Here is a 24,873-nt window from a genome sequence, read left to right as displayed (position 1 = left end):
ATGCCAAATACTCTCCAATCAGAGAATATCTATCTCCATACTATCCAACACTTTGAAAAGGTCAAAAGCAATCTTCACCCCCAAGCTAGGGCCATGGGTGGGCTGAGGTACCTTCACATGGGTGTAGCCTCCAAATCCCATCAGAAGCAAGCAGCCTGGGAGACATCCTACCCCATCTGCTATAATAGGCTCTACCAAAAACATTCCTTCCTATTTTTGCTAAGTTTTAAAACTGTTGATCCATAGGAAAGCTCAGAGAGAAGGGACTTTCCTACAAAGAAAGGAGAAGGTTTCCAATGAGTTTTCCAAGAACTCATGAAACCTTAAAGCACCCACCAACAAACCATCAGGCTCCAGCAAAAAGGGCTGTTTACTACTGCCACCCCACAGTCCCAGCAGGTATACTAGAGACTGGAATCAGCAAGCTCAGAAGGCAGTGAACCCATTGCTGTCACTTTTGGTGTCCCCAAAGCACTCTTCTCCTCACCACTTTAAAGCCCCATGCCAAGCACTTGAGGCTTGGCTCTTTAGAAACACCAGGGCAATGTTTGGGCATGTGCCAGAGGGAGCTCAAAAGCAGCCAGAGTTCAGGTTCTGAGCAGAGAAACTCCTAGCCATGCATCCCTCATGGGACCAACATAGTCTCTGTCACCCCACAGCCAGTGAAAATCACTGAAAACACCCTCTCTCATCCACCCTTCAAGCAACCAACCACCACAAGCAGCAGACACCTCCACCACCTCCAGCTGAATCTGTTCTCTGCAACAGCTCTAGGGGCCTGAGGTTGTACACAAGGCTTTTACTTTTGCAATAACTTTGCATATACCTTCTCTCTTCAACAGTAACAAAGACCTACTAGGTTTCCTGTAGTAAGGGAAGAAGAAGGGGAACGGAGCAGCTAATTTGAATGCTGCTTTACCATGTGGTTGGGATTAAGGCCTAGGCAGGTCAGCTCTGGCCCCAAAACACCTCATTGCCTCACCTGCTCTCAATTTGACACCCTTTATGCTCTCAGGTCCAACCACATTCAGCTGAACATCTCCTGACAAGGAGATGCTGCTCAGGTGCCTGGGGATAGCCCAGAGTGATTCCTTCTTCCTCCTGATTGTCCACCAGAGACTTTCAGTGAGGTTAATCTGGATCAGCTTTTGAAGACAAGGCTTAAACTGCAGGAGGCTCCCAAGCAGCCTTAACCCAATTAAGCATCAGTCCCTTAGGAGGGAGGCCAGCCAAGCTTGTGTTAAAGCCCATCAAGTGCCCAGTTAATCAGGTACATTTTAACTTCACAGCTTTGGTCATCCCAGCAGAGGCCACCAAGCCTGGAGACACCTAGTCATTCTTCACTTCCTTTTGTCACTTTGGTTATTTCTGCCATTACTTTGGGCAGCAAGATGAAAGGCCCAGCAGCTCTACCCTTACCCACTTTGCTCTCCAGACTCCCCTCTGGTTTTTCTTTTCACATTAACTGTGTCACACACCAGATTCTCGTTGACTAAGTGCCCGAGGGGGACCCTCGCTGAGTGTTAATTGCTGCTAATGAGCTGTTGCTGCTTTCCTTCCAAGAGCACCAATTACAGCAGCACTCAAGCTCTGCAAGAAGATGGGAACCTGCAGAAAATTAAAGCAAGTTTTACTCCAGACCCTGACATTGGACTACCAGCAGCTCCTGGAAAATGCTTGAAGTCAGGATAAAACTGGGTGAAGGATGATAGTCAGTAGCTCTCCTGATGTTGCCTGTCCCCTTGTTCCTCATAAGGTGGACCAGAGGTGAATGAGAAGTCTGTGACTTGCCTCCTATGTCTCCTGCTGGGGTGGCTTGCAGGGATGTCTACACACAGCTCTCCACCTGAGTTCTTGCTCAAGTCCCCTCCAGCCACACATGCACAGTCCCACTGGTGGGTTTCACCTGTGGGTGGTGGCCCAACTGGCTCACAGCACAACAGGGCTTTTCTTGTTCCATGTGCCACCAGAAGAGGTGCAGGAGGGACTCAGCAATGTGTTTCAGTGCCCACTGATATCATTTCAGCATCAACCCTTATCCCAGCTTCTGCCTCAGCCACAGTTGGCTCCATTTCCACCAGTTTTCATAGAACCCTGGCATGGTGTGGGCTGGAAAGGACTTTAAAGATCAACTTGTTTCAATGCCCTTCCAAAGGCAGAGACACCTTCCACTGTCCCAGGTTGCTGCCAGCCCTGTCCACCCTGGCCTTGGACACTTCCAGGGATCCAAGGGCAGCCACAGCTTCTCTGGACACCCTGTGCCAGGGCCTCCCCACCCTCACAGCAATGAATTTCCTCCTAATATCTAACCTAAACCTGACCTCCTTCAGCTTAAACCCATTCCCCCTTGTCCTGTCACTACACACCCTTGTAAAAAAAAATTAATAATCCTTCTTTCCAAATCTCATTTTCTTCCCCTGGGTGAAGGTATAAGCTGGCACCAGCTGTAGCCCTGGAAGTATAATGAGATGTTCCCCAGCTAAAAAGCACTAAAGCCGCCACTGTTCCTCAGCTCTTTCCTCTAATTTACCTCTCTCTAAGTTGCAGCCCAAGAGGGAATTTTAAATCAGGAATGTGTTAAGATGGAAAAAGCGTTTGCTTGAGTGGTTACAATTGTGACTGACAAGACACGGTGTTGAGACCCTTCACCAAAATATACTGAATTTGTCTGCAATGCTGGTAAGAAATAACACGGCATCTCATTCTGACTTTCTCAATTCAATTATTTTTGGCCGTAGTAAGAAACGTTCATCTCCAAACCACTCTTTGTGAAAGCCTTGAAATGAAGTAGAGATGATTTAATCCATGAAAAAGATCCTAAGATTTTCTGCCTTGCCATCTTGATCTGAAAGGAGATACAGAGATCACCTGCAGTGGGGGCTTCCCCTCTCCTGATTGTCCCCAAGGCACAGCTCCCTCCTGGGCACAGGTATGAGGAACAGAGATGTCTGGGTGAGCAGCAGCCAGCTTGCTCTCCTTCAGTTACAGACCCAAAGCTGTTGCTCACATCAAAGCACCTGGCTCCTATTGTTCCACTTTTCTGCAGTTTGTTAAATTTTATTTCATGTTATTTCTCCTGTTTTGGCTTCCACCCTAAAATCCTTCTGTAAGTTTGCCAGCTGCTCTGCTCATTTAAGTATAATACCTTACAGCAAACACAGCAGCACTCAGCAGGAGCCCTGCCTGAACAAAACCCATTTAGGCTGAGGTCCCCTGCTTCTGTGTCTTGGGATTCACCCACCAATTTTGGGGGAACGCCACAAACCTGGCCGTGCTCTTCAGCAAGCACAACTAAGTTCACCTTAGTTTTTTTCCCAAACACACACTCCTAGTTTGCCAGAAGATTTCACTCAAACATATATATTCTTCCCCAGAAACCATCCTCAGTAGGGATGAGCACAGGGAGGGTGGATGGCCACCAGCATCAGTGGATTGGAGGGGGCTCTGAGCAATCTGGTCTAGTGAAAGGTGTCCCTGCCCAGAGCAAGAGGAGTGGAACTGGATGCACTTAAAGGTCCTTCCCACCCAAACCATTCAGTGACTTCTTTTTTCTGTGATCTCTGAAGAAGCCAGCCAGAGGCAACTCAGAAGACCTCAGTGGCAGCAGGACTCAACCCATGCTCCCTCATTTCCCAAATGCCAGGCACACTGGATTTCATTTTTCTGAGTTTAGCCTACAATCAATCATTCTTGTCCTCCATGCAGACCAATGAGGTCTGCGGAAAGAAAATTGCAAAAGATTTGTTATTTCCCTAGTGTTCCCATTTTCCCATTCCTTTCCCACAGAGGCAAGGGTTTTTTTGTTTTGTTTTGTTTTGTTTTGTTTTGTTTCCCAACTTTCAGGGGAAAATCCTGACAAATGGAAGCCCTGATTCATACCAGCAAAAATTTGGCCCTTTTCAATTTAAGGTGGAGCCCTTCTTGTCTGAGGATAAAAACATTTATTTAAGAGCACATAGAGGCGAGGACAGAGCCTTTGCCCTGCCAAAGCCGAGGCCAAGAGGTGGTGTGTGCTGATGGCCACCACAAGTGGAGAGTTGTTGTGCAGGCTTTTCATCTGCTCCATGATCAGAGAAGCACTGCCATGGGAAACAAGGAGACAGGTGGCCACAGAGTGGCAATGGTGGCTGTCACCAAAGAGACTTCCAGAGGTCGGAAAACATCTGGGTAGGGTTGCTCAGGCAGGGACATGGTGTGATGCCTCTCTGTGTCGCTGGGATGCACTGGAAGAAAGGCTCTCCATCCTCCTCCTGTGTTTTCTCAGGCAACTTAAGGATGGGTGAGAAAGACTTGGGAAGGAAGGAGGGAAAGTGCTGCTCCTCCCCACTGCCCAAACAGAGACTCCTGCTTCCCTCCTCCCTCTGTGTCCTGTCTGGGAAGGAGCAGAGAGAAGAAGCAGACTTGGAAAAAAGGGATTTGTGGCTACAGCCTATCTGCTCTCACAGCCCAGGGAAAGAAAAGCAAAGGAGAAAGAAGATCAAAGAACAGATGTGTCCCTAAAACTTTCCCTTGCAACTTTTCTCAGGAGATGCTGCCATCTGTGCTGCACCACTCCTGCTCCAGTGGGCACCTCTGCCTGTCACTGGGATCCAACAGCAGGGAATGAGTTTCCTCTGATACTGAGACAGAAACAGCTTTAAATAAATAAAATAATAATAATAATAAATAAAAATTAAAAAATTAAATTAAAAAAATATGATTTTTTTTTTCTCCTTTCCCATCTCCATACAGAAAGTACATTTAGCAGACCCCCGAGTGCTGGAAGCCATCAACAGGGCTGTTGGCACTTCAGAGGCTCCAGCAAGGAGGGCAGGTGGATGCAAGCCACCAACTGCACCGAGGACACTGTTCCCAACAATCTGGGCTCCCCCATCATGTGAATGGGTCTTCCTCTCTGTCCCCCCCTTGCTGCTGACTCCAAAGACCCCTGGGGAGAGCAAGGGTCCCCTGATACAACAGGTTGATGCTCCATGGGCCTTAGTCCATGTAAATTTCTAGGTATTTTGCACCTGCAGCACACAGTAAAGGCAGATGTCCTCCTCCAACCAAGGCAATCTCCTTGTGGGCATCACTCCATGGGGCAAGATTCAGGAACACACCCACACCTTTCCAAATCCCGCACCTCACATCCAGCACTGCTGCACTGCCTCCTTCTCCCCACTCCAGCACTCAAGAAAAGGCATTTTAAACACAAATTAAGAAATCAGACTTTAGACACATCCAGAGAAGGTGGGGAAGGGCAGCAATTCCCCAACTACACGCTATGAAGGGGATCAGGGTAAGCAATATCCTTTGCATGGGGTGCTCTGCCCACCCCAGGGATGCCCACATTCCCACTGGCATGTAACCAGAGGCTGGCAGCTCTGCACTGGGAATCCCCCCGGGGCTGGGGGTCAGAGGGGAGGAATGTCCCTGGGGGAAAAAACCAGTTGCTGGCAGGGCTTCACAGGGGGCTGCCATGTCACACCGTAGGGTTTACTTGCTTTGATGACAAACACACCCAATCCCATGGGAAAACGCCCCTCCGCCTTCCCACCCTGGGAAGCCCCAGGTCAGAAGCAACACCCAGGCGCAGAGCAGGTGTTGGGGAGAGAGTGTATCCCATCCCTCGGACATTCCACCCCACCAGCCCCACACCTACCGCTGGGGCGAGTCAGGGTCGAAGCAGGTCCTGGCCACGTCGGCGGCACGCGGGTCGCAGCAGTCGCCGTCGTCGAAGTCGTCCAGCATGTTGTTGCACTCCATGTGGCAGACGCCGTCCCGGCGCTTCCAGGAGAAGCAGCGGCCGGTCCTCCGGCAGTCCCCGCCGTCGTAGCCAGTCAGGGGGTGCTCGCACTCGGGGTCGCAGCGCTCGTTGCCCACCTTGCTGGGCTCGCAGCCCAGCAGGACGGCGCGGCGGCGCAGCGAGGAGTTGTGCACCTCCAGCAGGCTGAGCTGCCAGGAGATGTTGTAGGGCCGGAAAGCTTCACTCAGAGCCCGGTGCTGCCGCCAGATCTGCTCCCAGGTGACGGTGGGCCGCCCGCCGTCGTCGTCGGCCAGGTTGACCACGCGGTAGCGCACCACCTTCCAGCTCCGCAGCACCCAGTGCTGGTTGTAGTGCGACACCAGCTCCACGTTGTCGCAGGCGGTCTGTCCACAGGCTGGGGGGCCCAGCGGCCGCAGGATGGGCGACGGCGGGGATGGCAGCACCCACTGCTGGGGGAAGGCGCCCTCCCGAAAAGGGGTCCAGCATTCCTCCGGGGTGGCGAAGCCAGCAGCCAGAGCCAGCCCCGCCGTCTCCTCAGCCACCTCCTCTAGAAAGAAACGCTGCAGGCGGGACTGGGACAGGGCACCGTGCCACAGGGCCAGCCCGGCCAGGTGTCCTCGGAAAGTGTGGGTGGTCCCCCAGGCGTCCCCCCCCAGCAGCAGTGTGCGGCAGGAGGACATGAAGGCGCTGTGCAGAGCTCCCTCCTGCCCGCCGGAACGGCCGACCCGCACCCCATCCACGTACAGGGCCATCCACCGCCCATCGTAGCTGGCGGCCAGGTGTGTCCACGCCCCAGGGCGGTAGCGGTGGTGGGAGGTGACCTCGGTGGCAGTGGCTGCCCGGTCCGTGCGCAGGGAGAAGAAGAAGCGGGCGTCCTTCTTGCCACTGAGCTGCAGGGCGCGGATACCCAGCGCCCAACCCTTGTCGCTGGCTGAGTGAGAGCAGTTGTTGAAGACACCTGCAGCAGGTCGAGGACAGGGATGGAGAGAGAGAGGAGAGATGGTAAGGACCAGAGAGCATCACCACTCCTCCCTGGAGCACAAGCCGGGTCCTCGGCAGCAGGTAAATGAAGGTGGTCAGAGGCTGGGCCGTGGGTGCTCCACCAGGGGTGACACCCCAGCCCTCCTTCAAAATCATTTGGATGAGTAGGTGGAGTAGCCAGGAAGAATTGGCAGAGGCAGAGAGGCAGGATGGAGAGGGGAGGAAGAGCGTGGATGGGAGGAGAGGCTGAAGAGCGAGGTGTTTCTGAGTTGCTCTCTGTAGGAGTGCTCCGGCGGGATGGGATTAGAGGCTAAGCTTTTTATCTGCGAGCCAAAGCTTTTAAGAATTAGAGCACAGCAACCCAAAGCAATACAGGCTCCTCCAGGGACTGCTTCCCCAACAGCTTGCAGGCAGATTTACAGCTCTCGTTTATGCTCCAGTTTCCCTCCCAGTCATGCATCCAGTGCTGGCGGGAGAGGGTTGGAGAGGCTGTGCTGCCTCCAGCCCGGCGAGTGCACTCCTCAGCCCCTACGGTCACCTGAACATAAATCCATTCCCAGGAACAGCCTCTCCCTCTGTGCCCAAGCACACTGCAAACGTGTTTTAGGCTGGGCAAGACCCGGAGCTGTGCTGACTTCTCCCTCAGACTGCTGAGTGCCCACAGCAAAGAACCAGAGGCTTGTAGGCACAGAATGCCCTGGGGAATCAGTGGCACTTAAAAGCTGGCAAAGGTAAAGGGCCTGCTGCTTGAAATAAATGCCTCTGGGCTCCTAAACCACCACAGCAGGATGTTCATGCAGGTCATTGGCTGAGGTGAACGAGTTTTGAAGTCGCTCTTTGACTTTGACACTCAGTGGTGTCTTCTGGGACCACCCTGCTCTCCTATTCATCACCCCAACAAACAGTGTCCCAATGCTGACAAAACCTGCTGCCATGGCCAGAGGCTCTCTTTATGTTCCTCTTGTGGTATTTCTTATTCTCCATCCTGCTTTCCCTGCAGCATGGATTCTCCTGCCCTTCACTGTGCCATTCCCATTGCATACATTGCCTGCCCATCTTCATGTCATCAGGACCTCGTGGTCCAAAGCAAAGCCCTCCTGCCTGGGCCACTGCCTTTCCTGTCCCTGGGGATCCCCTACCTGCTGCCAGAATATCAAACAGGCCAGTAGAGAGAAGCAGAGGTGTAGAACAGAAGGAGCTCCAGGAGCAGCAAGATCTCCTGGCTCTCATCCAGGATGTGTCTGAAGCCTGGGGGTTACCATGACCCCACGTTTCCCCCTTATAAACATGGCTGGCAAAGGTCACACCAAGCCCTGCTGCACCCCAGGAAGCACCATCCCTCCCTCCCTCCCTCCATCCCTCCATCCATCCATCACTTTCACCAAGGGTGAGATGGGTGGTGGCCTCTAAACCATCCCACAGCCGTAACCACCCTGGGCATGGATCCCTGTCACTGCTCACTACAAAGGCAGCCACGCACAAAGACTCCGTGGGCGGATGGGCTTTGGCCAGCTCCTGGTGGATTGTGAAAGAAAAGAAGAAAGACCAGGGGAAGCTGAGACAGGAAGAAGCCAAAAAGCAGGAGGCGAGCAAAGGAGCCTTGCAGAAGTGAGAGGGCAAAGCTACAGAGTACTTCTGGGCTCGGTGCTGGCTGAAACCTGCTGAGACCCGCACACATGAAAGCCATCTTTTGGTCCTCACTGGGGCTGAGGAAACAGGGCTTGGTACCTTCTCTCTTGGGAAAACTCATGTAGTTCAACTTGAAATGATTCAGAGTGCCCCAAATTTGATTAAGCCCCAAGATAAAAAGGGGAAAAACAGCATCAGGGATGGAACACCCCCTGGGTGAGTGTAAGCTATCATGCTCACAAACCCACACTGGAGCCAAACCATGCCTGGCAGTGCCTGATGAGTTCAACATTGGCCAAAAGAAATTTAAATGAGCCCAGGACCAGGTATAAGGACTTCATCAAAGTCCTCAAAGGGATGGAAGTAAGGCCAAGGCCAGCTCTACAACAGGGGAGAAAAATCAGTAATCAGCAGCTGGTGAATCCTAGACATAGCCAGGGATGCCACCTCCTCATCAGCAGCAGTGAAGGTTCTGCAGGCAGAGCCACATCTCCCACAGCCAGCAGCCACTGCAGAACAGTGTAACAAAAAAGGTCTAGCACCAGGTCCTGACATCTCTCAAGGGCCTTTAAGAGAAATCATCAGAGGGGCAGTTTCAAGACCCTAGAGTTTGCCAAGGAGCTTGGTATTTTGTCCTGAGGCAAGCCACCAGAAGGGAAAGCTGTTTGTAGAAGAAGTGTGAGGTGTCTCCTCAGCAGCTCTAAGTACAACTCTGCCTCTGACCCCTTAGGCAGGAAAGGGGAGCTCTAGCCTGGTTTATGCTCTTCAACTGTGCCTTAAGGGAATGCCTCTGGGGGTTGAAACAAGAGTTGTTGGTAACTGTGCAAAGAAATTTGAAGGTACCTGGGGGGATACTTGCTGGGGAAGGTAATGGAGAAAAAGCCCATAAAGAGATCGAATGTACCCCTTTGTAAGGTCCCCACTGCAAGCAGCCTCTCCCACTAGGGCCAGGAGTTTTGCAGCACAAGGAACAGCTTTCAGTCATGCTTTGAGACCCAGATACTGGGAGAAATTGGCTGCTAAAGCTCCAGAGGGTCTGACAAAGGCCGGGAGCCTCTAGTCATGGTCACCCCTCAGGGTATGCAGTGGGAACCAGCTGAGGGACCCAAGGAGGACATCTGGATTTAGACACAGCAGATGTTTTGGATGGTCTCTGGTGGAGGATCTGACTCAACAAAATCACCTACAATTTGAGTAAAAACAAGCCCTCAGCCTGGCACAAAGGGAAATTCCTTGGAGTTCGCCAGAAGCAGAGCAGGCATAGATGGAAGGGAGACAAAAAAGGTGGAAAAGGAAACAGCATCACATGAAAGGACTCTCATCTGCTGCCCAAAATGAGTAGGACAACACAGAAGGACCAAATTCCTTCCCTATAAGCTGCTGTGGCAGGTTATACCCCAGCAGAAATCCCCCCAAGAAGGAACAACTCCAGAGTGGCCCTGAAGCAAAATGTAGCATCTAGGGGGAAAAAAAAACAGACTCCTGAGCCTTCAATCCAAGCAGCAGCCACACCAGCTGACAGGACAGCTTGCTTTCCATGGTCAGAGCTGCTCAGCCTGCCCTTACTTCCCAGGCACTGATGCTGAGAGAGCTCAGCTCTGCCCTGCTTTCCTCCTGCCTTCCCTCACACATGGACACTTGGAGCATCTCCAGCTCCTCCACACCTCTGGATGACCTCATGCTCAGTCTCCTCTCCTTTGACAGAGCAGGAGCATCGGATCAGAGGCAGACTCAGCACCTGCTGAGGGCTGGCAGCTGCTTCTGTCACCTGCTCACACAAAATGCCAACAGCACAGGGCTGGTCCCCTTTGGCCACCCACACCCAGGCCCCTTGGTCCCCACTGCAGGGTGACACTGGGAAGTGAACAGTGACTCAGACAGCCGGAGGTTCCTGGGGCTGACTCAAGCCCTGGAGCAGAGAAGCTGGGGGATATTACTCCAGTGAATGCCAGCACTCACGGGTGGTGCTTTCAGCACTAACAACTGTCCCACCCTCCAGAAGGAAATTAAAAAATAAAGAATAATAATAAAAATAAAAAAAAAAAAAAAAAATAAAAAAAAAAAAAAAAAATAAAAAAAAAAAAACACCTCTGCTGGCTTGCTGGGAAAGTCAAAACCCAGCACCTGCAGGCCAGACCTCCAGATGAAAACAGCTGTGCTGCTGATGCAATGACTGGGATTTGTGCTCCCTGCATCCCAAGGTGCAGGGAGGCATCAAGGATGCCAATAGGAAGGTGGACAGTGAAGTGGATGCTAGGGAGTTTGGTAGTTTCCTTGTACAGGGCTCTTTTTCCCCTCTGCCATGGAAAGAATGGGCTGCCCCAGCCCCTTCCTCCTACCTCTTCCACAGCACAGATGTGGTTATTGCACTGTAACCGAGGAGAAAATCAGTGAAAGGGACCAGGCAAAGGAGAGGGGGCTTCAGTGGAATGATCACAAGCCAGGGGAGAGTTAGACTAGAGAGAGGAACTCCCCAATCAGCTTGGCTGGGGCAGCACAGAGACACAGCAGCCCCCACTGTGGGGACCCCAGAGATCCTCCGCCATCTGCCCCCAGCCCTCCCCAGCATCCCTGTGCTGCCCTGCCCTGTTCCTTGTACCCAGGAACAAACACCCATCCTGGCAGAGCTGAATGAAGCAGCACTGCAGGAGGTGACATCTCTGTGCCTGTGTACCTGTCTTTGACTCCTCAGCTCCTCCATCACAGGATCATTAAAGTTGGGAAAAAACATTTAAGGTCATATCCAACAGTTAGCACTGCCAAGCTCACAAATGAACCATGTCCCTAAGCACCACATCTATACATTTTTTAACACTTTCAGGGATGGTAATTCCACCACTTCCCTGGGCAGCCTGTTCCAGCACATGACAACTCTTTCAGAGAGGAAATTTTTCTTAGTATCCAATATAAACGTCTCTTGGCACAATTTGAGGTAATTTCCTCTTGTCCCATCACTTGTTACTCAGGAGAAGAGACAGAACAACCACTACACCCTCCTTCCAGGTAGTTGTGGAGAGTAATAAGGTCCTCCCTGAGCCTCCTTTTCACCAGGCTGAGCCCCCCCAGCTCCCTCAGTGGACTCGCTCATCCCTTTCCCTGTTTCTCAACAAGCTCTTGAGGGGGCAGTTACAGGCAGGACGAGCCCCCGGGGCACCCCCCGGCCCGCAGGCGCTCTGCGGAGCCCTCGGGGCCGCAGCCGGGGAGCGGAGCGGGGCCGTGAGCGCGGCGCGGCTGCCACCGTGCGGCCACCGCCCCGGGACCCGCCGGGAGCCCCGGAGCCCCCAGCCCGGGCAGGGGCACCGGTGGGCTGGGGCCGGGGGGAGGAGGGTCAGGGGGAGCCTGTCACCCGGAGAGACCTTCCAGCTCCCGGCGAGGGAAGACGGAGAAACCAGATGGAGCCGGGGCGAGATGGGGGGGCGTGGGGGCGGGCTGGGAGGACGGGGCGGGTGGGAACAGAGGGGAGGGGATGGTTTAGGGTTTGGTCTCAAGGGAAGGAGGAATATTCCACGCCCGCGGTGCTGAGAACGCGGGTGCGGGCGCGGGGTGTCACCTGCCGGAGCGGCGGAGTCGGGGAGTCCCCCGTGCGGATGTGCGAGGAGGGTAGCGGGGTGCCGGGTCCCCGTCCCTCCCTGCCGGGCTTTACCTGCGATGATGGCCGGGTTGTTCTGTCCGCCCTCCGCCTTCACCCACAGCTCCAGGGTGAACTCCTCCCGCGGGACCGCGGGCAGCGCCTCCGCCCGCGCCGCCAGCTGCTCCCGGCCGCCCGAGAAGTACAGGGCGGGCAGCGGCCGCTCCCGGGGAGGCTCCGGCACCTGCGGCTCCCGGCCCCGCCGCCTCTCCCCCCGGCCCCGGCCCCGGCCCCGGCCGTCCGCCTCGCCCTCCGGCTCTTCTCCTCCTCCTCCTCCCCGGGCTCCCCGCGGTCTCCGGCCCCGCGGGGACGCGGCTCCGAGCGGCCCGTGCGCGGCGGGGCCCTGCGGGTACAGCCCGTACGGGTGATGCGGGGGGGCGGCGCGGCGGCTCGGAGCCTCCATCCCGCAGGCCGGCACCGGCGGGGGCTCCCCGCGGGCCAGGCTGAGCGCCGCCAGCAGCAGCGCGGCCAGGGGGGCTCCGCCGCGCAGCATCCTCCTTGGGAACGAAGTTTGGGGGGCCGGGAGGTGGGGGCCGAGGGGCCGAGGGGGAAAGGGGGTGTTCAGGGGGGCGGCGGGCGGCAGCGCCGGGGCACGGTCCCCCGCCCCCCGCCGCAGCCGCTGCCCCCAACTTTTCCCCGGCACCGCTCTCCTCCCTTCTGCTCCTGCGGGAGGAGGAGGAGGAGGAGGAAGAGGAGGAGGAGAAGGAAGGCGAGGGCACGGCGGCGGGGACCCCCTTGTGCCCGCAGCCGGGGCTCCCGGGGCACGGCGGACCCTGCGCGGCTCCCGGCGCTGCCCGGCTCTGCCTGCGGGAGCGGGGGCTGCGTTAGTCGCCCTTATCTGCAAAGCCCCGAGGCGCTCCACTCCCCCCCCCCCCCCCCACCTCAAGGAGGGGTGTGGAGGGGGGGCTGCCCTTATTTAAAGATGATTATGTCCAATCTAATAAACCCCGAGCGGAGCATCGCCCTCCCTTCCCTCCGCCCTCGCGGGCGCTGCCCAGGATGCTGGCGGGGAGGGGATGCGGAGGAGACACAACCCTCCGGGCGCTGGGTCCCCTCCGCACCGCTGCCCGCCCTCGGGCCCTTGGGACAGCACCTGCCCTGTCCCTGCCCGTGTTTTCTCCTGTTGTAGTTCCCACCTCGCCTCCATCCTCCATCTCCATCACCTAGAGGGGAGGAAAAGAAGCTGAAAGGAGGGGACACCCTCCCTCAGCCCTGCCCCAGGCGAGGGGAGAGGTTGTCTCGGGCTCAGAGTCCCTCCTCAGCAAGGGATTTTTCTGCTTTTTCTCGCTTTTATTATTTTTTTTCCTTTCCCAAACAATGACACGTGCAGAAAGGCAGGGTGGAGGTGCCTTATCTGAGCAAACCACATCCAAAAGCCAAAAAACCCCCTATGAATGCACCAAGGGAATGGGCAGCAGTGTGAGGAGCACCCCATCCACCCTCTGCCAGAGGGCACAGCACCAGCACTGCTGGGGAGAGTTTCTCAAAGCACACAGGTGAGAAAACAAACCCCCAAAGTTTCCTCTCGCTTCCTAAGACTCCCTCACAGCAGCACATGGCACAGGAGACTAGGAAAACTTCAGGAAGGAGATTCAGTGAGACGAGAAGCTTTTTCATGCTTCCTTTTCATTATTATTATTTTATTTTATTATTTTATATATTATTTTTTTCACTCCCAAACACTATCTGTGGTGGTCAGTCTGAAGCAGGGTTGCCAGCGAAAGCTGGGAGGCCCATTCCAGGGTACAGGCTTTCAAACCAGCAAGGCAGGAGGGAAGGGATTTAAGAAGAAACAGCAGGAGCTGCCTGTGTGGGGTTGGGGTTGGGCGAGTTTTTTGTCTTCTCAGGGTGGGAAGGTGATGGGAATAAGGGTGGGGGACTGGTGCCTTTAGTCAGGGGGAGACAGAAAAATACAATGCTGGAAAATTTGAGAGTTAGGAGGGGTGAGCACAGTGCATCTCCTGCTGCCCGGGAAGGAGGAAGGTGGGTGTGAGCACACAGAGAGGTGAGGGCTGGGCTGGCCGTGTGTGAGGAGGAAGGGAGGACACGAGGGAGCAAACAAGGCCAGGCACAACAAGGATGGCTCATGCAACGTTGTTCAAGCAGCTCCCAAGAACATTTGTGGCATGAACCACATCCAAGCACAACACCAACACCCATTGCTTGTGGGGAGGTGCTGAGGAGTGGTCTGCAGCTCTCCTGCCTGCACTGACTGACCCAGTGCCCATGCACTGGCAGTGGGGGCATGGAAAGAACCCAGCTCAGGGCTTGGCACTGGTGAGGTGGCCCAGCAAGTGTTGTCCTGGGGCCAATGCCAGCAAGCTCTGCTGACAGTGAGTATTCATTCAGGAATGAACCAGGCTCCTGATAGCTCTGTCTACCAGGGCCTGATAAGAGAGGATCCCACGGGATGGCTAATTTTGAATGGTGGTGATTTTATTAAGGGGCTGTTTATCATCCTGCCACACATTCTTCCCCAGGTAATCCAAAGAATCAAGACCCTCGGCAATGTATCAAGGGGTTCAGCAGCATTGCCTCCTCAGGGAAGGCCTGGCTGGGGTGAATCCAGCATCAAAGCAACAAAACCCTCCAGAAGTGCACCCAGGCAGGGACTCTATATATAGGAGTCTGGCCTGGGCTAAGCTGCTCCCTTGGCAGAATGGCACCCACAAACAAACAGCTCTGCTCTCTGCAGGGTTGGGATGAACCAGGAGCTGCAAAGCCCACCAAGGAGCCTGCTTCCTGAGGGCAAGATGGGCAACAGCAGAGAAAGGCTCCCTGCCATGCCAAGCCTCTGTCTTCCCTTGCTCTGCCTGTCCAAGCCTGACTCTGTCCAGATTTGGGAACCACTGGAGCAGGAAGCTGAGACTATGAATCATTATCCCTTGTTGGCTCCTGAGCACTCTGCACCCAGGCAGGTTCCCCTGGCAATCCCTGCCAAGGTGGGGCTGGTGAGGATGAGGATGGCAGGACAGTGGGGGCACATCACTGGGCTGGCTCAGCATCTGGGGAAGAGATGCTGGGATGCTGGTTCCCATCCCAGCACCACTGTGGGCTACAGAGTAAATCCCTGTCATTTGGGTAATTTTTCTTTGCTTTCCAAAAAAACAAACAAACAAGACCAAACAAACAAAAACACACACACAAAAAAAACCCCACCAAAAAACCAAAAACCAAACAATTAACTGACCACTGAGATGATTTCTCTGCCTATAAGCCTGTGAAGAGAAGACTGGTCCTGTGGATATGGCAGGGATTCCAGGGTGACTGACGAGTGGCAATGTGCCCTCAGCATGTTTTCTGTCTCTCAGGGAAGCATCTGTTAGATCTGTCTCTCAGTGGGCATCTGTTAGAGATCCCAGCTCAGAGCCAGGCCATCTTGGCTAAGGAATGCAACAGCCCTGAGATCTTCCATGGAGATGATCCTCACAGGCAGGGTGCCACTGCAGTTCAAATTTGCTAATGATGTTCAGGAGCAAGCAAAAGGATGCTGGGTGGGAGGAAGGAAGAAAGGGGGCAGAGTGGTGTCAGAGGGTCAGTTTGGAGGGTTATTCCTCAACCCTTCCCCACTCGTTGTCCTTCCTGGCATGTCCCTGCTCTTTGGATCCTCTAGGCTGTCAGTCTCTGCAGTCAGGGTTGTTTGGGGTGGGGATTGGGTAAGACAGGCTGGGAAGGAGCAGGGGGCCAGGAGCCTCTGGAAGGAGGCAGGGGAAGGGGGGAGCCCCATCAAAGTGAGATGCTGAGCGAGGGCTCAGCATGGAGTGAGGTACCCAGGGCTGCTCCAGCCCACACTGGGGGAAGGTGAGGAACAGCTGTGGGGTGGACTATAGGGGGAATGGACAAGGTGACCTTTAAAGGACCCTTCCAGCCCAAACTATTCTACGATTCTAGGATTTAGCTGGAGCAGAGGCTGAGCCTTGCTTTTCCCCACGCCTGTCAAAAACCATCAACAAAAGCCTTCCTCTCCCTCCACTCGTCCTCGGGAAACCACCAGTGATCTTGACATGGGAATAAAGGCTCTGGGAGAATCCAGCTTTTTTGTTCACGGCCAGGCAGCCAAATCCCGCAAGCCTGAGACAGCAAGCCTGAGCAATCAAAGCCACGAGCAGCAGCCGACCCTGCTCAGGGCACAGCCCCAGCCCTCCCTCCTCTCCCTCCCCAGCTCTCCTGCTTTTCCCAAGCAGATTAGGAGCCTGTTCAAACACTCAGGACCCCCGGAGGTCAGAGACGCTGGCCCCCCTCACCAGAGGTTTGTTTGGGAACTCGCTGGGTTTCCTGCTTCTGGTAGGTCTGGAGATAAGCCCTGGTGTGCAGCCGCCGTCTGGTGCCAGCGCTGGTAGGAGCCCGCAGTCACACACCGAAAATCCAGCAGGAAAAGCTCCAGAGCCATACAATCAAAGGATCACAGAATGGCTTGGGCTGGAAGAGGCTGTAAAGACATTTTAATTCCACCCTCTTGCCATGGGCAGGGACACCCTCCACTATCCCAGGTCGCTCCAAGCCCTGGCTTTGGACACTTCCAGGTATGGGGCAGCCACAGCTTTTCTGAGGAACTTGTGCCAAGGCCTCCCCACCCTCACAGGGAACAATTTCTTCCTAATACCTAAACCAAAACCTACTCTCTTTCACTTAAAAGTCATCTCCCCTTGTCCTATCACTACATACCCTTGTCAAAAGTCCTGCCTTCTGTGTTCGTGCCTTGCAAATGGACACATCTTGTAAGGGATGAGAGACAACCATGGAGACCTCTCCTGGATTCTCCATGGCCTGGGAGGCTGGGCTCCCCTCAGCCTGCAATACCCAGCAAGGTTTCCCTGTGCTGTTCCATCCCATGAGTTTGGTGACAACAATTTCTCTGCTGAATTCAGCTGTACCTGCCTCAAGATCTTAACAAGCCGCATACACAACTTCAACTCCTTTGGCAGTGGAGCCAAGGAATGAGATTAAATAACAGCAAAGGATATATCTGCTGCACCATCCTCACACCTCACACCTGCTTCCTCCCCTGTGCTCCAAGCCCTGCAGCCTGTAGATTGCCCAGGGTAGCAGGAATGCAGAGGGTCCATGGAGGAAGCCAACTAGCCAGGCAGTCATCGAGGCATCAGCTGAAGTGCTTGGAAGCCAGTTTGCTGCATCACCATCAGATGCAGCTATTTCAGAGCAGCCTTGGACATCATGCTGGAGCCCTGAGCTGCAGCAGAGCTGTGCTTTAGATGGCTCTTGCAAGCTTCCAGTAAAACCCATTTGCTTCCAGTTGGGAGGTGAGGATAGTAAAGATGCTCAGCAGCTCACTCACATCTCTACATAGGGGAGACATTCCCTACACAACACCCTCCAAGGATCTTCCTGCATCCCAAAGTTTTACACTTTGCCAAGAACTTGCAGGTGCTAAATTAAGACCTGCTAGAGAACAGGCCATGACCTTTGCCAGACAGGGTGTCTCAGATATTGAAAATTATTCCAGCTGCTGACAAAAGGCAGGGACTTATCTGCCTTTATGTAATGTAGCTCTTCTAGCAGCCAAGGAGGAAAAGCATACACGAAAAAGCAGAGGAAAAATGGAATCTAGCTTCTCACTTTCCATTCTGCTGCTGTCGTTGGGGAGTTTCAGCCCCATTAAGCCAGGATAGTCCAAGCACAACTCTATCACAGCTCAGTGGGAAGCGCTTGCCAAGGGATGCCAAGCAGCTCCTGCAGCAGAGGCAGGGTCCCAGAGGAGCTCTGCAGGCACCGAAGGGAGGGGCATGTTGGTACACACACAGCAGGGACCGCCTCAGACTCCCAAAATCCCATCCCAGCAGAGACAAGTCTGCTGGGAGGAGCCCCAGGAGAGCACTACTACACACTCACGGCAGCTCTGGTGGCCAGGTGGGATAATGACACAATCTCGCTGCATTTTCATCATCCATGTGCCCACACCAACACCTGCTTGCTAATCCTTGTTGGAAATGCTGCTCACACGATAGCATCACTTCCTTAATCGAGCACGACTCCCCTTGCAGGAGGGTCAGAGCAATTACCTGTACAGAGCTCCACCACCTCCTGGGAGCCTTCACCCTGCTCCTGCATTTTTAGACACTTTCCATGTGTCACCCAGACAGAAAAGCCATTTGCTGGAGCCAGTTGATAAGACATGAAATGAGCATTTAATCTGGCACTGGTATCTGAAGGACAGGGGAAAGGGAGGAATGGCTTGTGCCACCCCAGCACAGATGCAAAGCTCAGCGGTTCCTCAAAATTCACATTTTAGGATTTCTCATCTGGCCCAAGCCAGGGAACAGCTGCAGCAAGAAGAAAAGGAGCAGAAGTAAACAAGCACAGTGGCTTGGGTGGAAGCAATGGGGCTGCGTTTAACTTTTACCTCAAGGTAAAGCAGGATTTTTGGTGCTGTGAATTAGAGGTGCCACCTTATTGTTGGTCCAAAACTCAGTGTCATTGGGACATCCTCTATCCCGCAGAGAACCTGCTTCGTCATTTGGCAGTGAGCAATAAAAAGAAGCACAAAAGAGTCAGACTCAGCTCTTAAAAGCTGGCCAGCAGGGTTTTAAGTATTTGGGGTTTGGACAAGTTCATCACAACAAGGAAACACCTCTGCCTTCCCCATTCATTTTTAGAAGGGACAAATAAAAATAGATTTTCCAGAAGAGCCACAGACAGGGGAGAGATGGAGATGGAGCCACATGGCAGCTGCCAAGGAGGCTCACAGCCTCCAGCTCACAACTGTGCTGTAGAGCTGCACCGCCCTGCTCATTCATGTCCCACTCTGGGGCAGGTTGGAAACCTGGTTAAAATGTGGAAGAAAGGATGAGCACACACACACACACACATTCCTCTCAAGCAAGAGAAAAAAGTGGTTATCCCAGGCTGGGGGTATGACACCTACTGGTTTTCACTGGACAAGGCAAAAGACCAAGAGGTGAACTGTGGCACCACCCACTATCCAGCAAGTTTTCAGTTGCTTTTTAGTTAGTTTGTTTTTTGGATGTTGCCCACAGCACAGTTTTGCACCTGCAATGTAGGAAGTGGCAACAGCCCCAGGTGTGCACCCCCAGGCCAGTGGCATCCTGGTCCCTGTGTGTCCACACGTGAGGCAGGAGCTGGAGGCACCAAGAGCATTGGTTCTCTCCAGCCTTTCCAACCAGAGTGGATACCTCCATTTCCTGTAGGACTGGCACTAGGATGTGTCCTGCCACTTTGTGCCTCCTCTTCCAGTTAGCTGAAGCTCTTTAATCTTTGGTTTCATGCTCTTGAGCCCTTCAGTGTCTCTATCAATGGTATTGTGATGATGGCCCACCTTTGTGGCCAGCCTCAAGCACAGACACACCTTCTAAGGATGTTTGGTTCTTTGCTTCTGAGATCTTTGTGACATTTTTTTATCCAAACTTAATCCCAGTAGCACCTTAAAACCTTCTCAATGCAGAGTGCTCATTACAGCTGTTGAGCAGAAAAGGGGAAAGCATGGGTGTGAAAGCCTTGGTCAGGAGAAGATCTTGCTGGCAAGGGCCATCCCTTCCAAATCAAAACCTTCCTCAGTGGTAAAACCCATTGATATTTTGTACCCTGCTGTCATAGTCTTCATCTCAGCTCAGTCAGAGCTAATTAGCTGTTTTATCCTTATCTCTAGGTCAGGTTATCCCCTCAACCATTTCTATGACTTCTTCTGGAGCTGTAGATGTATGAGTGATCCCTGGTTGAGAAGGGTTACTCAAAGCCATCTCTGGCCTCCCTTTCATGCCACTGGCAGAGCTGGCCAGCAGCACTTCCAGCTTCTGCCAACCTCATTGTGCTGGCAAGGAGCACAGGAAAAATGCAGGAATCCCAGTCTGGGGAGAGCCAGCAAAATCAGTAATCTATCGCTTTGGATGCAAACCTCCTGGGCAAGGTCTTTCCAGTCAAAGATGAAGAGGAGAGGCTGTTCATGCCGTGTCATCCCTGTGCAAGCCTCCAGCTCCTGAATCTGCTGCTGGAGAGCCCCCTGCAGCTCCATGTGGCCACGCAGTCCAGATCCCTCATTATCTCCTTCTTGCAGCCCCCGGCACTGTGCCCATTTCTGCAGCTCTACCACCATCACCCACAGTGATCCTTTCCCTCCTTGCCTTCTCTAGGGCCCTGGGGAGTCTGGAAACATGCCACATCCCACACTGCCTCCCAGCTAGACTTGGGGGCACGGGGCCCAGCAGCAGGAGCTCCAAGGATGCAGCATCACCCATTGTTCAGCATCACCTGCAGCATCACCTTGAGCATCACCCATTGCCCAGCGGGGTCTGTGCCTGCGTGCTGCTCGTAGCCAGAGCTCAGCTCTCCAGCATTGCCACCGGGGGCTCTGCAGGAACGCACTGCTCCGCAGACTGAAGGCAGCTGAGAAGAAAGATAAAGACAAAGCTTCATTTTGCCGGGATATTGGCACGCTGGCACTCGTGCGACCCTCTTAGTTCAAGCTGGTTTTCTCTGCAGCAAACCTCAGACCAGACTCATCCAGCAAAATCCCTGAGCAGATAGAGTTGTGCCCGTAAGAGACTATTTGGCAGCATTGCTGTCCCAGACTAGTTTGAGGGATTAGACCCTTTTGCTGATATACAGAAGGTCTTCAGCATTGGCTGTATTTTTTTCTAGGATTAAACAGCTCTGGGGAAAACGTGCTTTTCCGACCTGCCGCTGCCCCCTGGGCTGAGGGGATCCCGGCTAGATGGGTTTTGTGGCTAACCCCCTGCCCTCACAGGCCTGATTTCCCCCGCCAGGCGGCCAAAGCACCACCAGTGCTGGAGGCTGAGAGGTGTCCGCCCCGCACCGAGAGCCCCCTGGGAGGCGGTGAGAGGCGCCCGGAGGGAGCCCCTGGGAGCGGGAGCATCGCTCGGCCCGAGCGGGGCGCGCACCCGGCACCCACCGGCCCCGGAGAAGGTGCTGCGGTTCTTGGTCTCCCCCCAGTGACCAGACCACATATGACAAAGCAGCGGGTCTGGCTCGTGCTGGGGATTTCCAGAGCTCCTGGTGTATGTTACCAGGTAATTACACTGGTCATTATTTCCTGGAATCTTCCCCACGAGCAAAGCCCTCTCGCTGGTGTGCAGGCTTGTGTTGCCGCTTTTGGAAACAATACCCCATTTCTCCCATACACCAGCACTTGAGATGTATATATTCATTCATTAAGGAGCACTGACACCACTGTGGCAAATGACCTGTCAACAGATTTACAGCAGGAACTAAGTCACTGCCTCTGAGCCTGCTCTCTTAATGTAATTAAAGTCCTCTGCTTGGAATTCGTTGTTAATTAATATTCATGCTCTGTTCCCCATCTGCCATTCCATGTTACTGGATCCTTCTGAGATTGATCAGAGGGATATTAAGGCAACAAGCAGACAGAGAAAGAGGGGTTGCCTGGTGGGAAGGGATTGAATCAGCTTTTGGTAGATGAGCAGAATTGCATCCAGGACCTCAGCTGCTCTGGGAGGGAATGGCTGAAGCATCATCCTGGCTTGCTCCATTGCTGAGGACAAATAAAAGGGATGGTGAGAATGATGGGTCGAAAGATAGACACTACTGTTTGGCTCCTGGAGGAGGAGGGCTTGCTTCAGGCCTCAGAGGGAGGTGAGAAGCATCTCTGGAGCTGGGTGCTGAGGACAAGCTGGCAGCTGGTGCTGAGAGTGAAGCATAATTGAGATGAGTCCAATTGCTGGCCTTTGTGGTTTGGCCTGGGGGAGCAGCCAGGGCATCCCAGCCCCATGAAGCAGACCCACAGCTCAGTTATTTGGGGGTGGAGGTTCAGAGGGAGTTCCCAATGAAGCCATACTCATTTGGGCATATTCAAGGAAGACATGCTTGTGTGGGGTGTCAATGGAGACCAAAAGATTTTCCCAAACTAGTGCAGGGCTTGTCAGGATATTTGCAAGGCCACAAGCCAGCTTCTTAGTGTGGGAATGCCCCTTGCAGTGGCAACACACCAGGTGCTCCTGTTACAGCAGGTCATGGGCTCGCCCTGGCCCTGGATGGGCCCTGAGAGCTTGCCCCATCCCTGCACAGGCTGGAGGTCTCCTCTTATCTGATCTGCAGCCTCTGTAGCAATTCCACAAGTGCTCAACATGAATCCCAACACGATCAGATACCCACGGAAACAGCCACAACTCCTGCACTAAAAATACTGAAACCAGGCACTGCACTGGGTGGGAAAGATGTCCCCATGTTACCGCCTGACATGACACAGCCTAGTGGTTGTCCTCCCACTGAGCATGTGGGCTGCTGTAAATGCAGTGTTCAGCAGAACAAAAAGGCCAGGCTGGAGACATAGTGGCCCTGATAGTGTCCCTGTAACACCCCACTGTCCCATCTCCAGGTGCTGGAGGTATGTCCCTCATACTGACCCATATCACCCCACCATCCCATACCGAGATGCTGGAGAGGCCAGAGCTGAGCAGTCTTTGAAATTAAGGGCACTTCATGGACTGCAAAGCCCCTTGAAGACCCCTCCTGTTCCCAGGATAGCTGGGGGTCTGTGGTTGGTGCAGACAGGTAGGCAGCTGGAAGGCAGATCTTGCAGTCAGCCTCTCTCAGCGGGAAGGCACTGCCCCTCTCTCTTCCCCAGGAAAGGTGTCACAGGGACAGAGTATCTCAGGATGGAGGTTCCCAAAGGACCAGAGGGACTGGGCCTCTCAGCCAAGCCCTGAGTGACAATGGCTCTGTCATAGGAGCACTATACATGGGGTTTCCTCTACTAACAAAGCCCATTTTGAATGTTTTTAGATCCTTAAACACAATCATAAGGCTTAAATTGGACGCACCCTGCTCTGAAAGCTGAGTCCTCCTGGTACCTCTCGTTTATATATGAACAATCAAAGTGATTTATTCATCTGCCTAAAGCATGGCTGCTCTTTGGGCATCCATCCATTATCCTTATCTATCTGTCTTAGTTAGGAGCTGAGCCATCCATCTTAGCCACCCTAATGTATGCCAAGAGGCTCTGTGTGCTGCCACGCTCCAAGAGGGCTCTGCTGGAGCCTGGTTTTCAGCAGCATTAACTCAATTCCACTGACGTCAACTGGACCACCTCTGGTCACCCTCCTAGAAAATTAAAGCCTAGGATGGGCAGAACCCAGGTGGGCACTGAAGGGATTTGCAGTTTGCCATCAGGATGTGCCACCAGGCTTGCCATGGAGGGTGTGGACCTTGTGCCCTCAGTGTGCAAAGAGCCCAGTTAACCCAGAGAACTTCTTGACTCTCCTGATCACATTGCAAAAGGAGACCAGTGGTGTGGTCTTGGGGCATCATCTTCTCATCTGTGATGTAAAGATCCCACTGTTCACGTGGGTACCCAACAGTGGCAGCTGCACTCTGGCTCCCCACATGGGATGTTGCAGAGGGGCTCGGGGGTGCCTCAGGTAATAGCAAGGTGCTGCCCTCCTGCCTCATGGGGAAGAGAGGTTCCACACCTTGTAGAAAGTGCAGCACCATGAGGATGTTACAACCCTGGGAGTGTTCAAGGCCAGGTTGGATGAGGCTTGGAGCAACCGGGTCTAGAGGAAAGTGTCCCTGCCCATGGCAGGGCTGTTGTAACAAGGTGGTCTTTAAAGGTCCCTTCAAAACCAAACCAGTCTGTGATTCTATGATCTGTGGTCATCAGGAATTTGCTCATAAAATGAGTTGTCACCTCCATTCTCATCTTTCCCCAGGGACAAACAGTTGTGATAAGCTGAAGTTCCTTGTATGCAGCAGGCAGGTGCCCAGCAAGGAGAAGTGGGTTTTGTGCTCTCTGTCCCACTGTCTGTTGCCATCCTGGGTTCTGTGAGGACTGTTCAATACCACAGCCATGGATTGAAGAGTTCTGAGACAGCCATGCAGGAGACATGGAGGGTCTCTACCCTGCAGAACACATGGCTCAGGGAGGATGGCACTGTGGCTGGACACCATGTAGTAGGCACCTCTTGGTCAGTGGGTTGTGTGAACACTGCTAAAACTACAAACTAAGAAAAATAATTCTAGAAGCTTAAATAAGCTGCACAAGGCAGTGTCCCTCTAAGGAAACCAGGAGGGGTTTCCAGCTCCCCATCAAGAAGATCCTCTCTCACCAAATTTTATCTCTTCAGATGAAGCACAGGGTGAAAAATTTTTCCCAAAGAAAATCAGGAAGAGTGTTTGGCCACAGGCAAGCCAAATGGCTTTCCCATATCTTTTCTCTTGAAAAATCTGACCCAGTTTGGCTGAAATCTTTCACAGAAATTCAGGTTGAGGCAAAGCCCTGGAGGACAATTTCTGCCTGAATGTCTGTGTTTTGGCATTGTTCTAAGTAATGGGAGACACAGCCCCATAATGGGAAGTATTGGGCAATCTCAGAAACAAGCAGTGTTATCTGCCCTGTCTACAATAAAACAATTAATTATCGTTAATTTACGCTCTTTGCCTTTGAAGAGGATTTCTAGACTGTGGGGCAGGGGAGAGAGAGAAAACATTTAAAAAAAAGAGAGAAAAAAAAAAAAAAAAAAAAAAAAAAAAAAAAAAAAAAAAAAAAAAAAGTAATGGAATTAGTCAGCCACTTCCAGACTTGAATCACTCCACATCTGTGAGAGCACCTGGTAGAGCAAGGAGAGGCATTAAATGCTGTGGATGGGAGACCTCTGAGCTCATCTAATAAACAAAGAAAGGGTTCCTGCCACTGCCATCTCTGAGCAGGACCTTGAACAGCTGGGTAATATAGGAGGAAGTTCCAAGCACGAGGTGGTGGGAATAATGCAGCAGCGCTTCCACAAAACAGTCCTGGAGAGGGAAAATCAGGTGTTTTCACAGTATTTGAGACCATTTCCTTTTGTGCAGAGTGGACAAGCAATGCTCATGTTGGGATTCTCCATTGCATTGGTGAATGTGGTTTGCAGCCTGCCTGAAAGCAGGACACCCACAAATTTTT

The 24,873-nt window shown here is 53.3% G+C and overlaps 1 protein-coding gene across 1 annotated transcript in view; it reads right to left on the bottom strand.

Moving 5' to 3' along the window:
* The window catches only part of PAPPA2 (pappalysin 2), an 88,274-nt gene extending 75,733 nt beyond the window's left edge, over window positions 1-12,541 (bottom strand). Inside the window, exons 1-2 of the mRNA XM_083868057.1 lie at window positions 12,000-12,541; window positions 5,642-6,704 (exon numbers count right to left, since the gene is read on the bottom strand). Coding sequence (XP_083724183.1) covers window positions 5,642-6,704; window positions 12,000-12,477 — 1,541 coding nt within the window. The 5' untranslated portion in view covers window positions 12,478-12,541. The remainder of the gene's footprint in view (window positions 1-5,641; window positions 6,705-11,999) is intronic.
* Between the last annotated feature and the right edge of the window lie 12,332 nt (window positions 12,542-24,873).

The sequence above is a fragment of the Zosterops lateralis genome (genome assembly GCF_965231275.1).
Source record: "Zosterops lateralis genome assembly, chromosome: 9".
NCBI lineage: Eukaryota > Metazoa > Chordata > Aves > Passeriformes > Zosteropidae > Zosterops > Zosterops lateralis.
The sequence above is the reverse complement of the archived record's forward strand: the minus strand, read 5'-3'. Positions and strand labels throughout refer to the sequence as shown.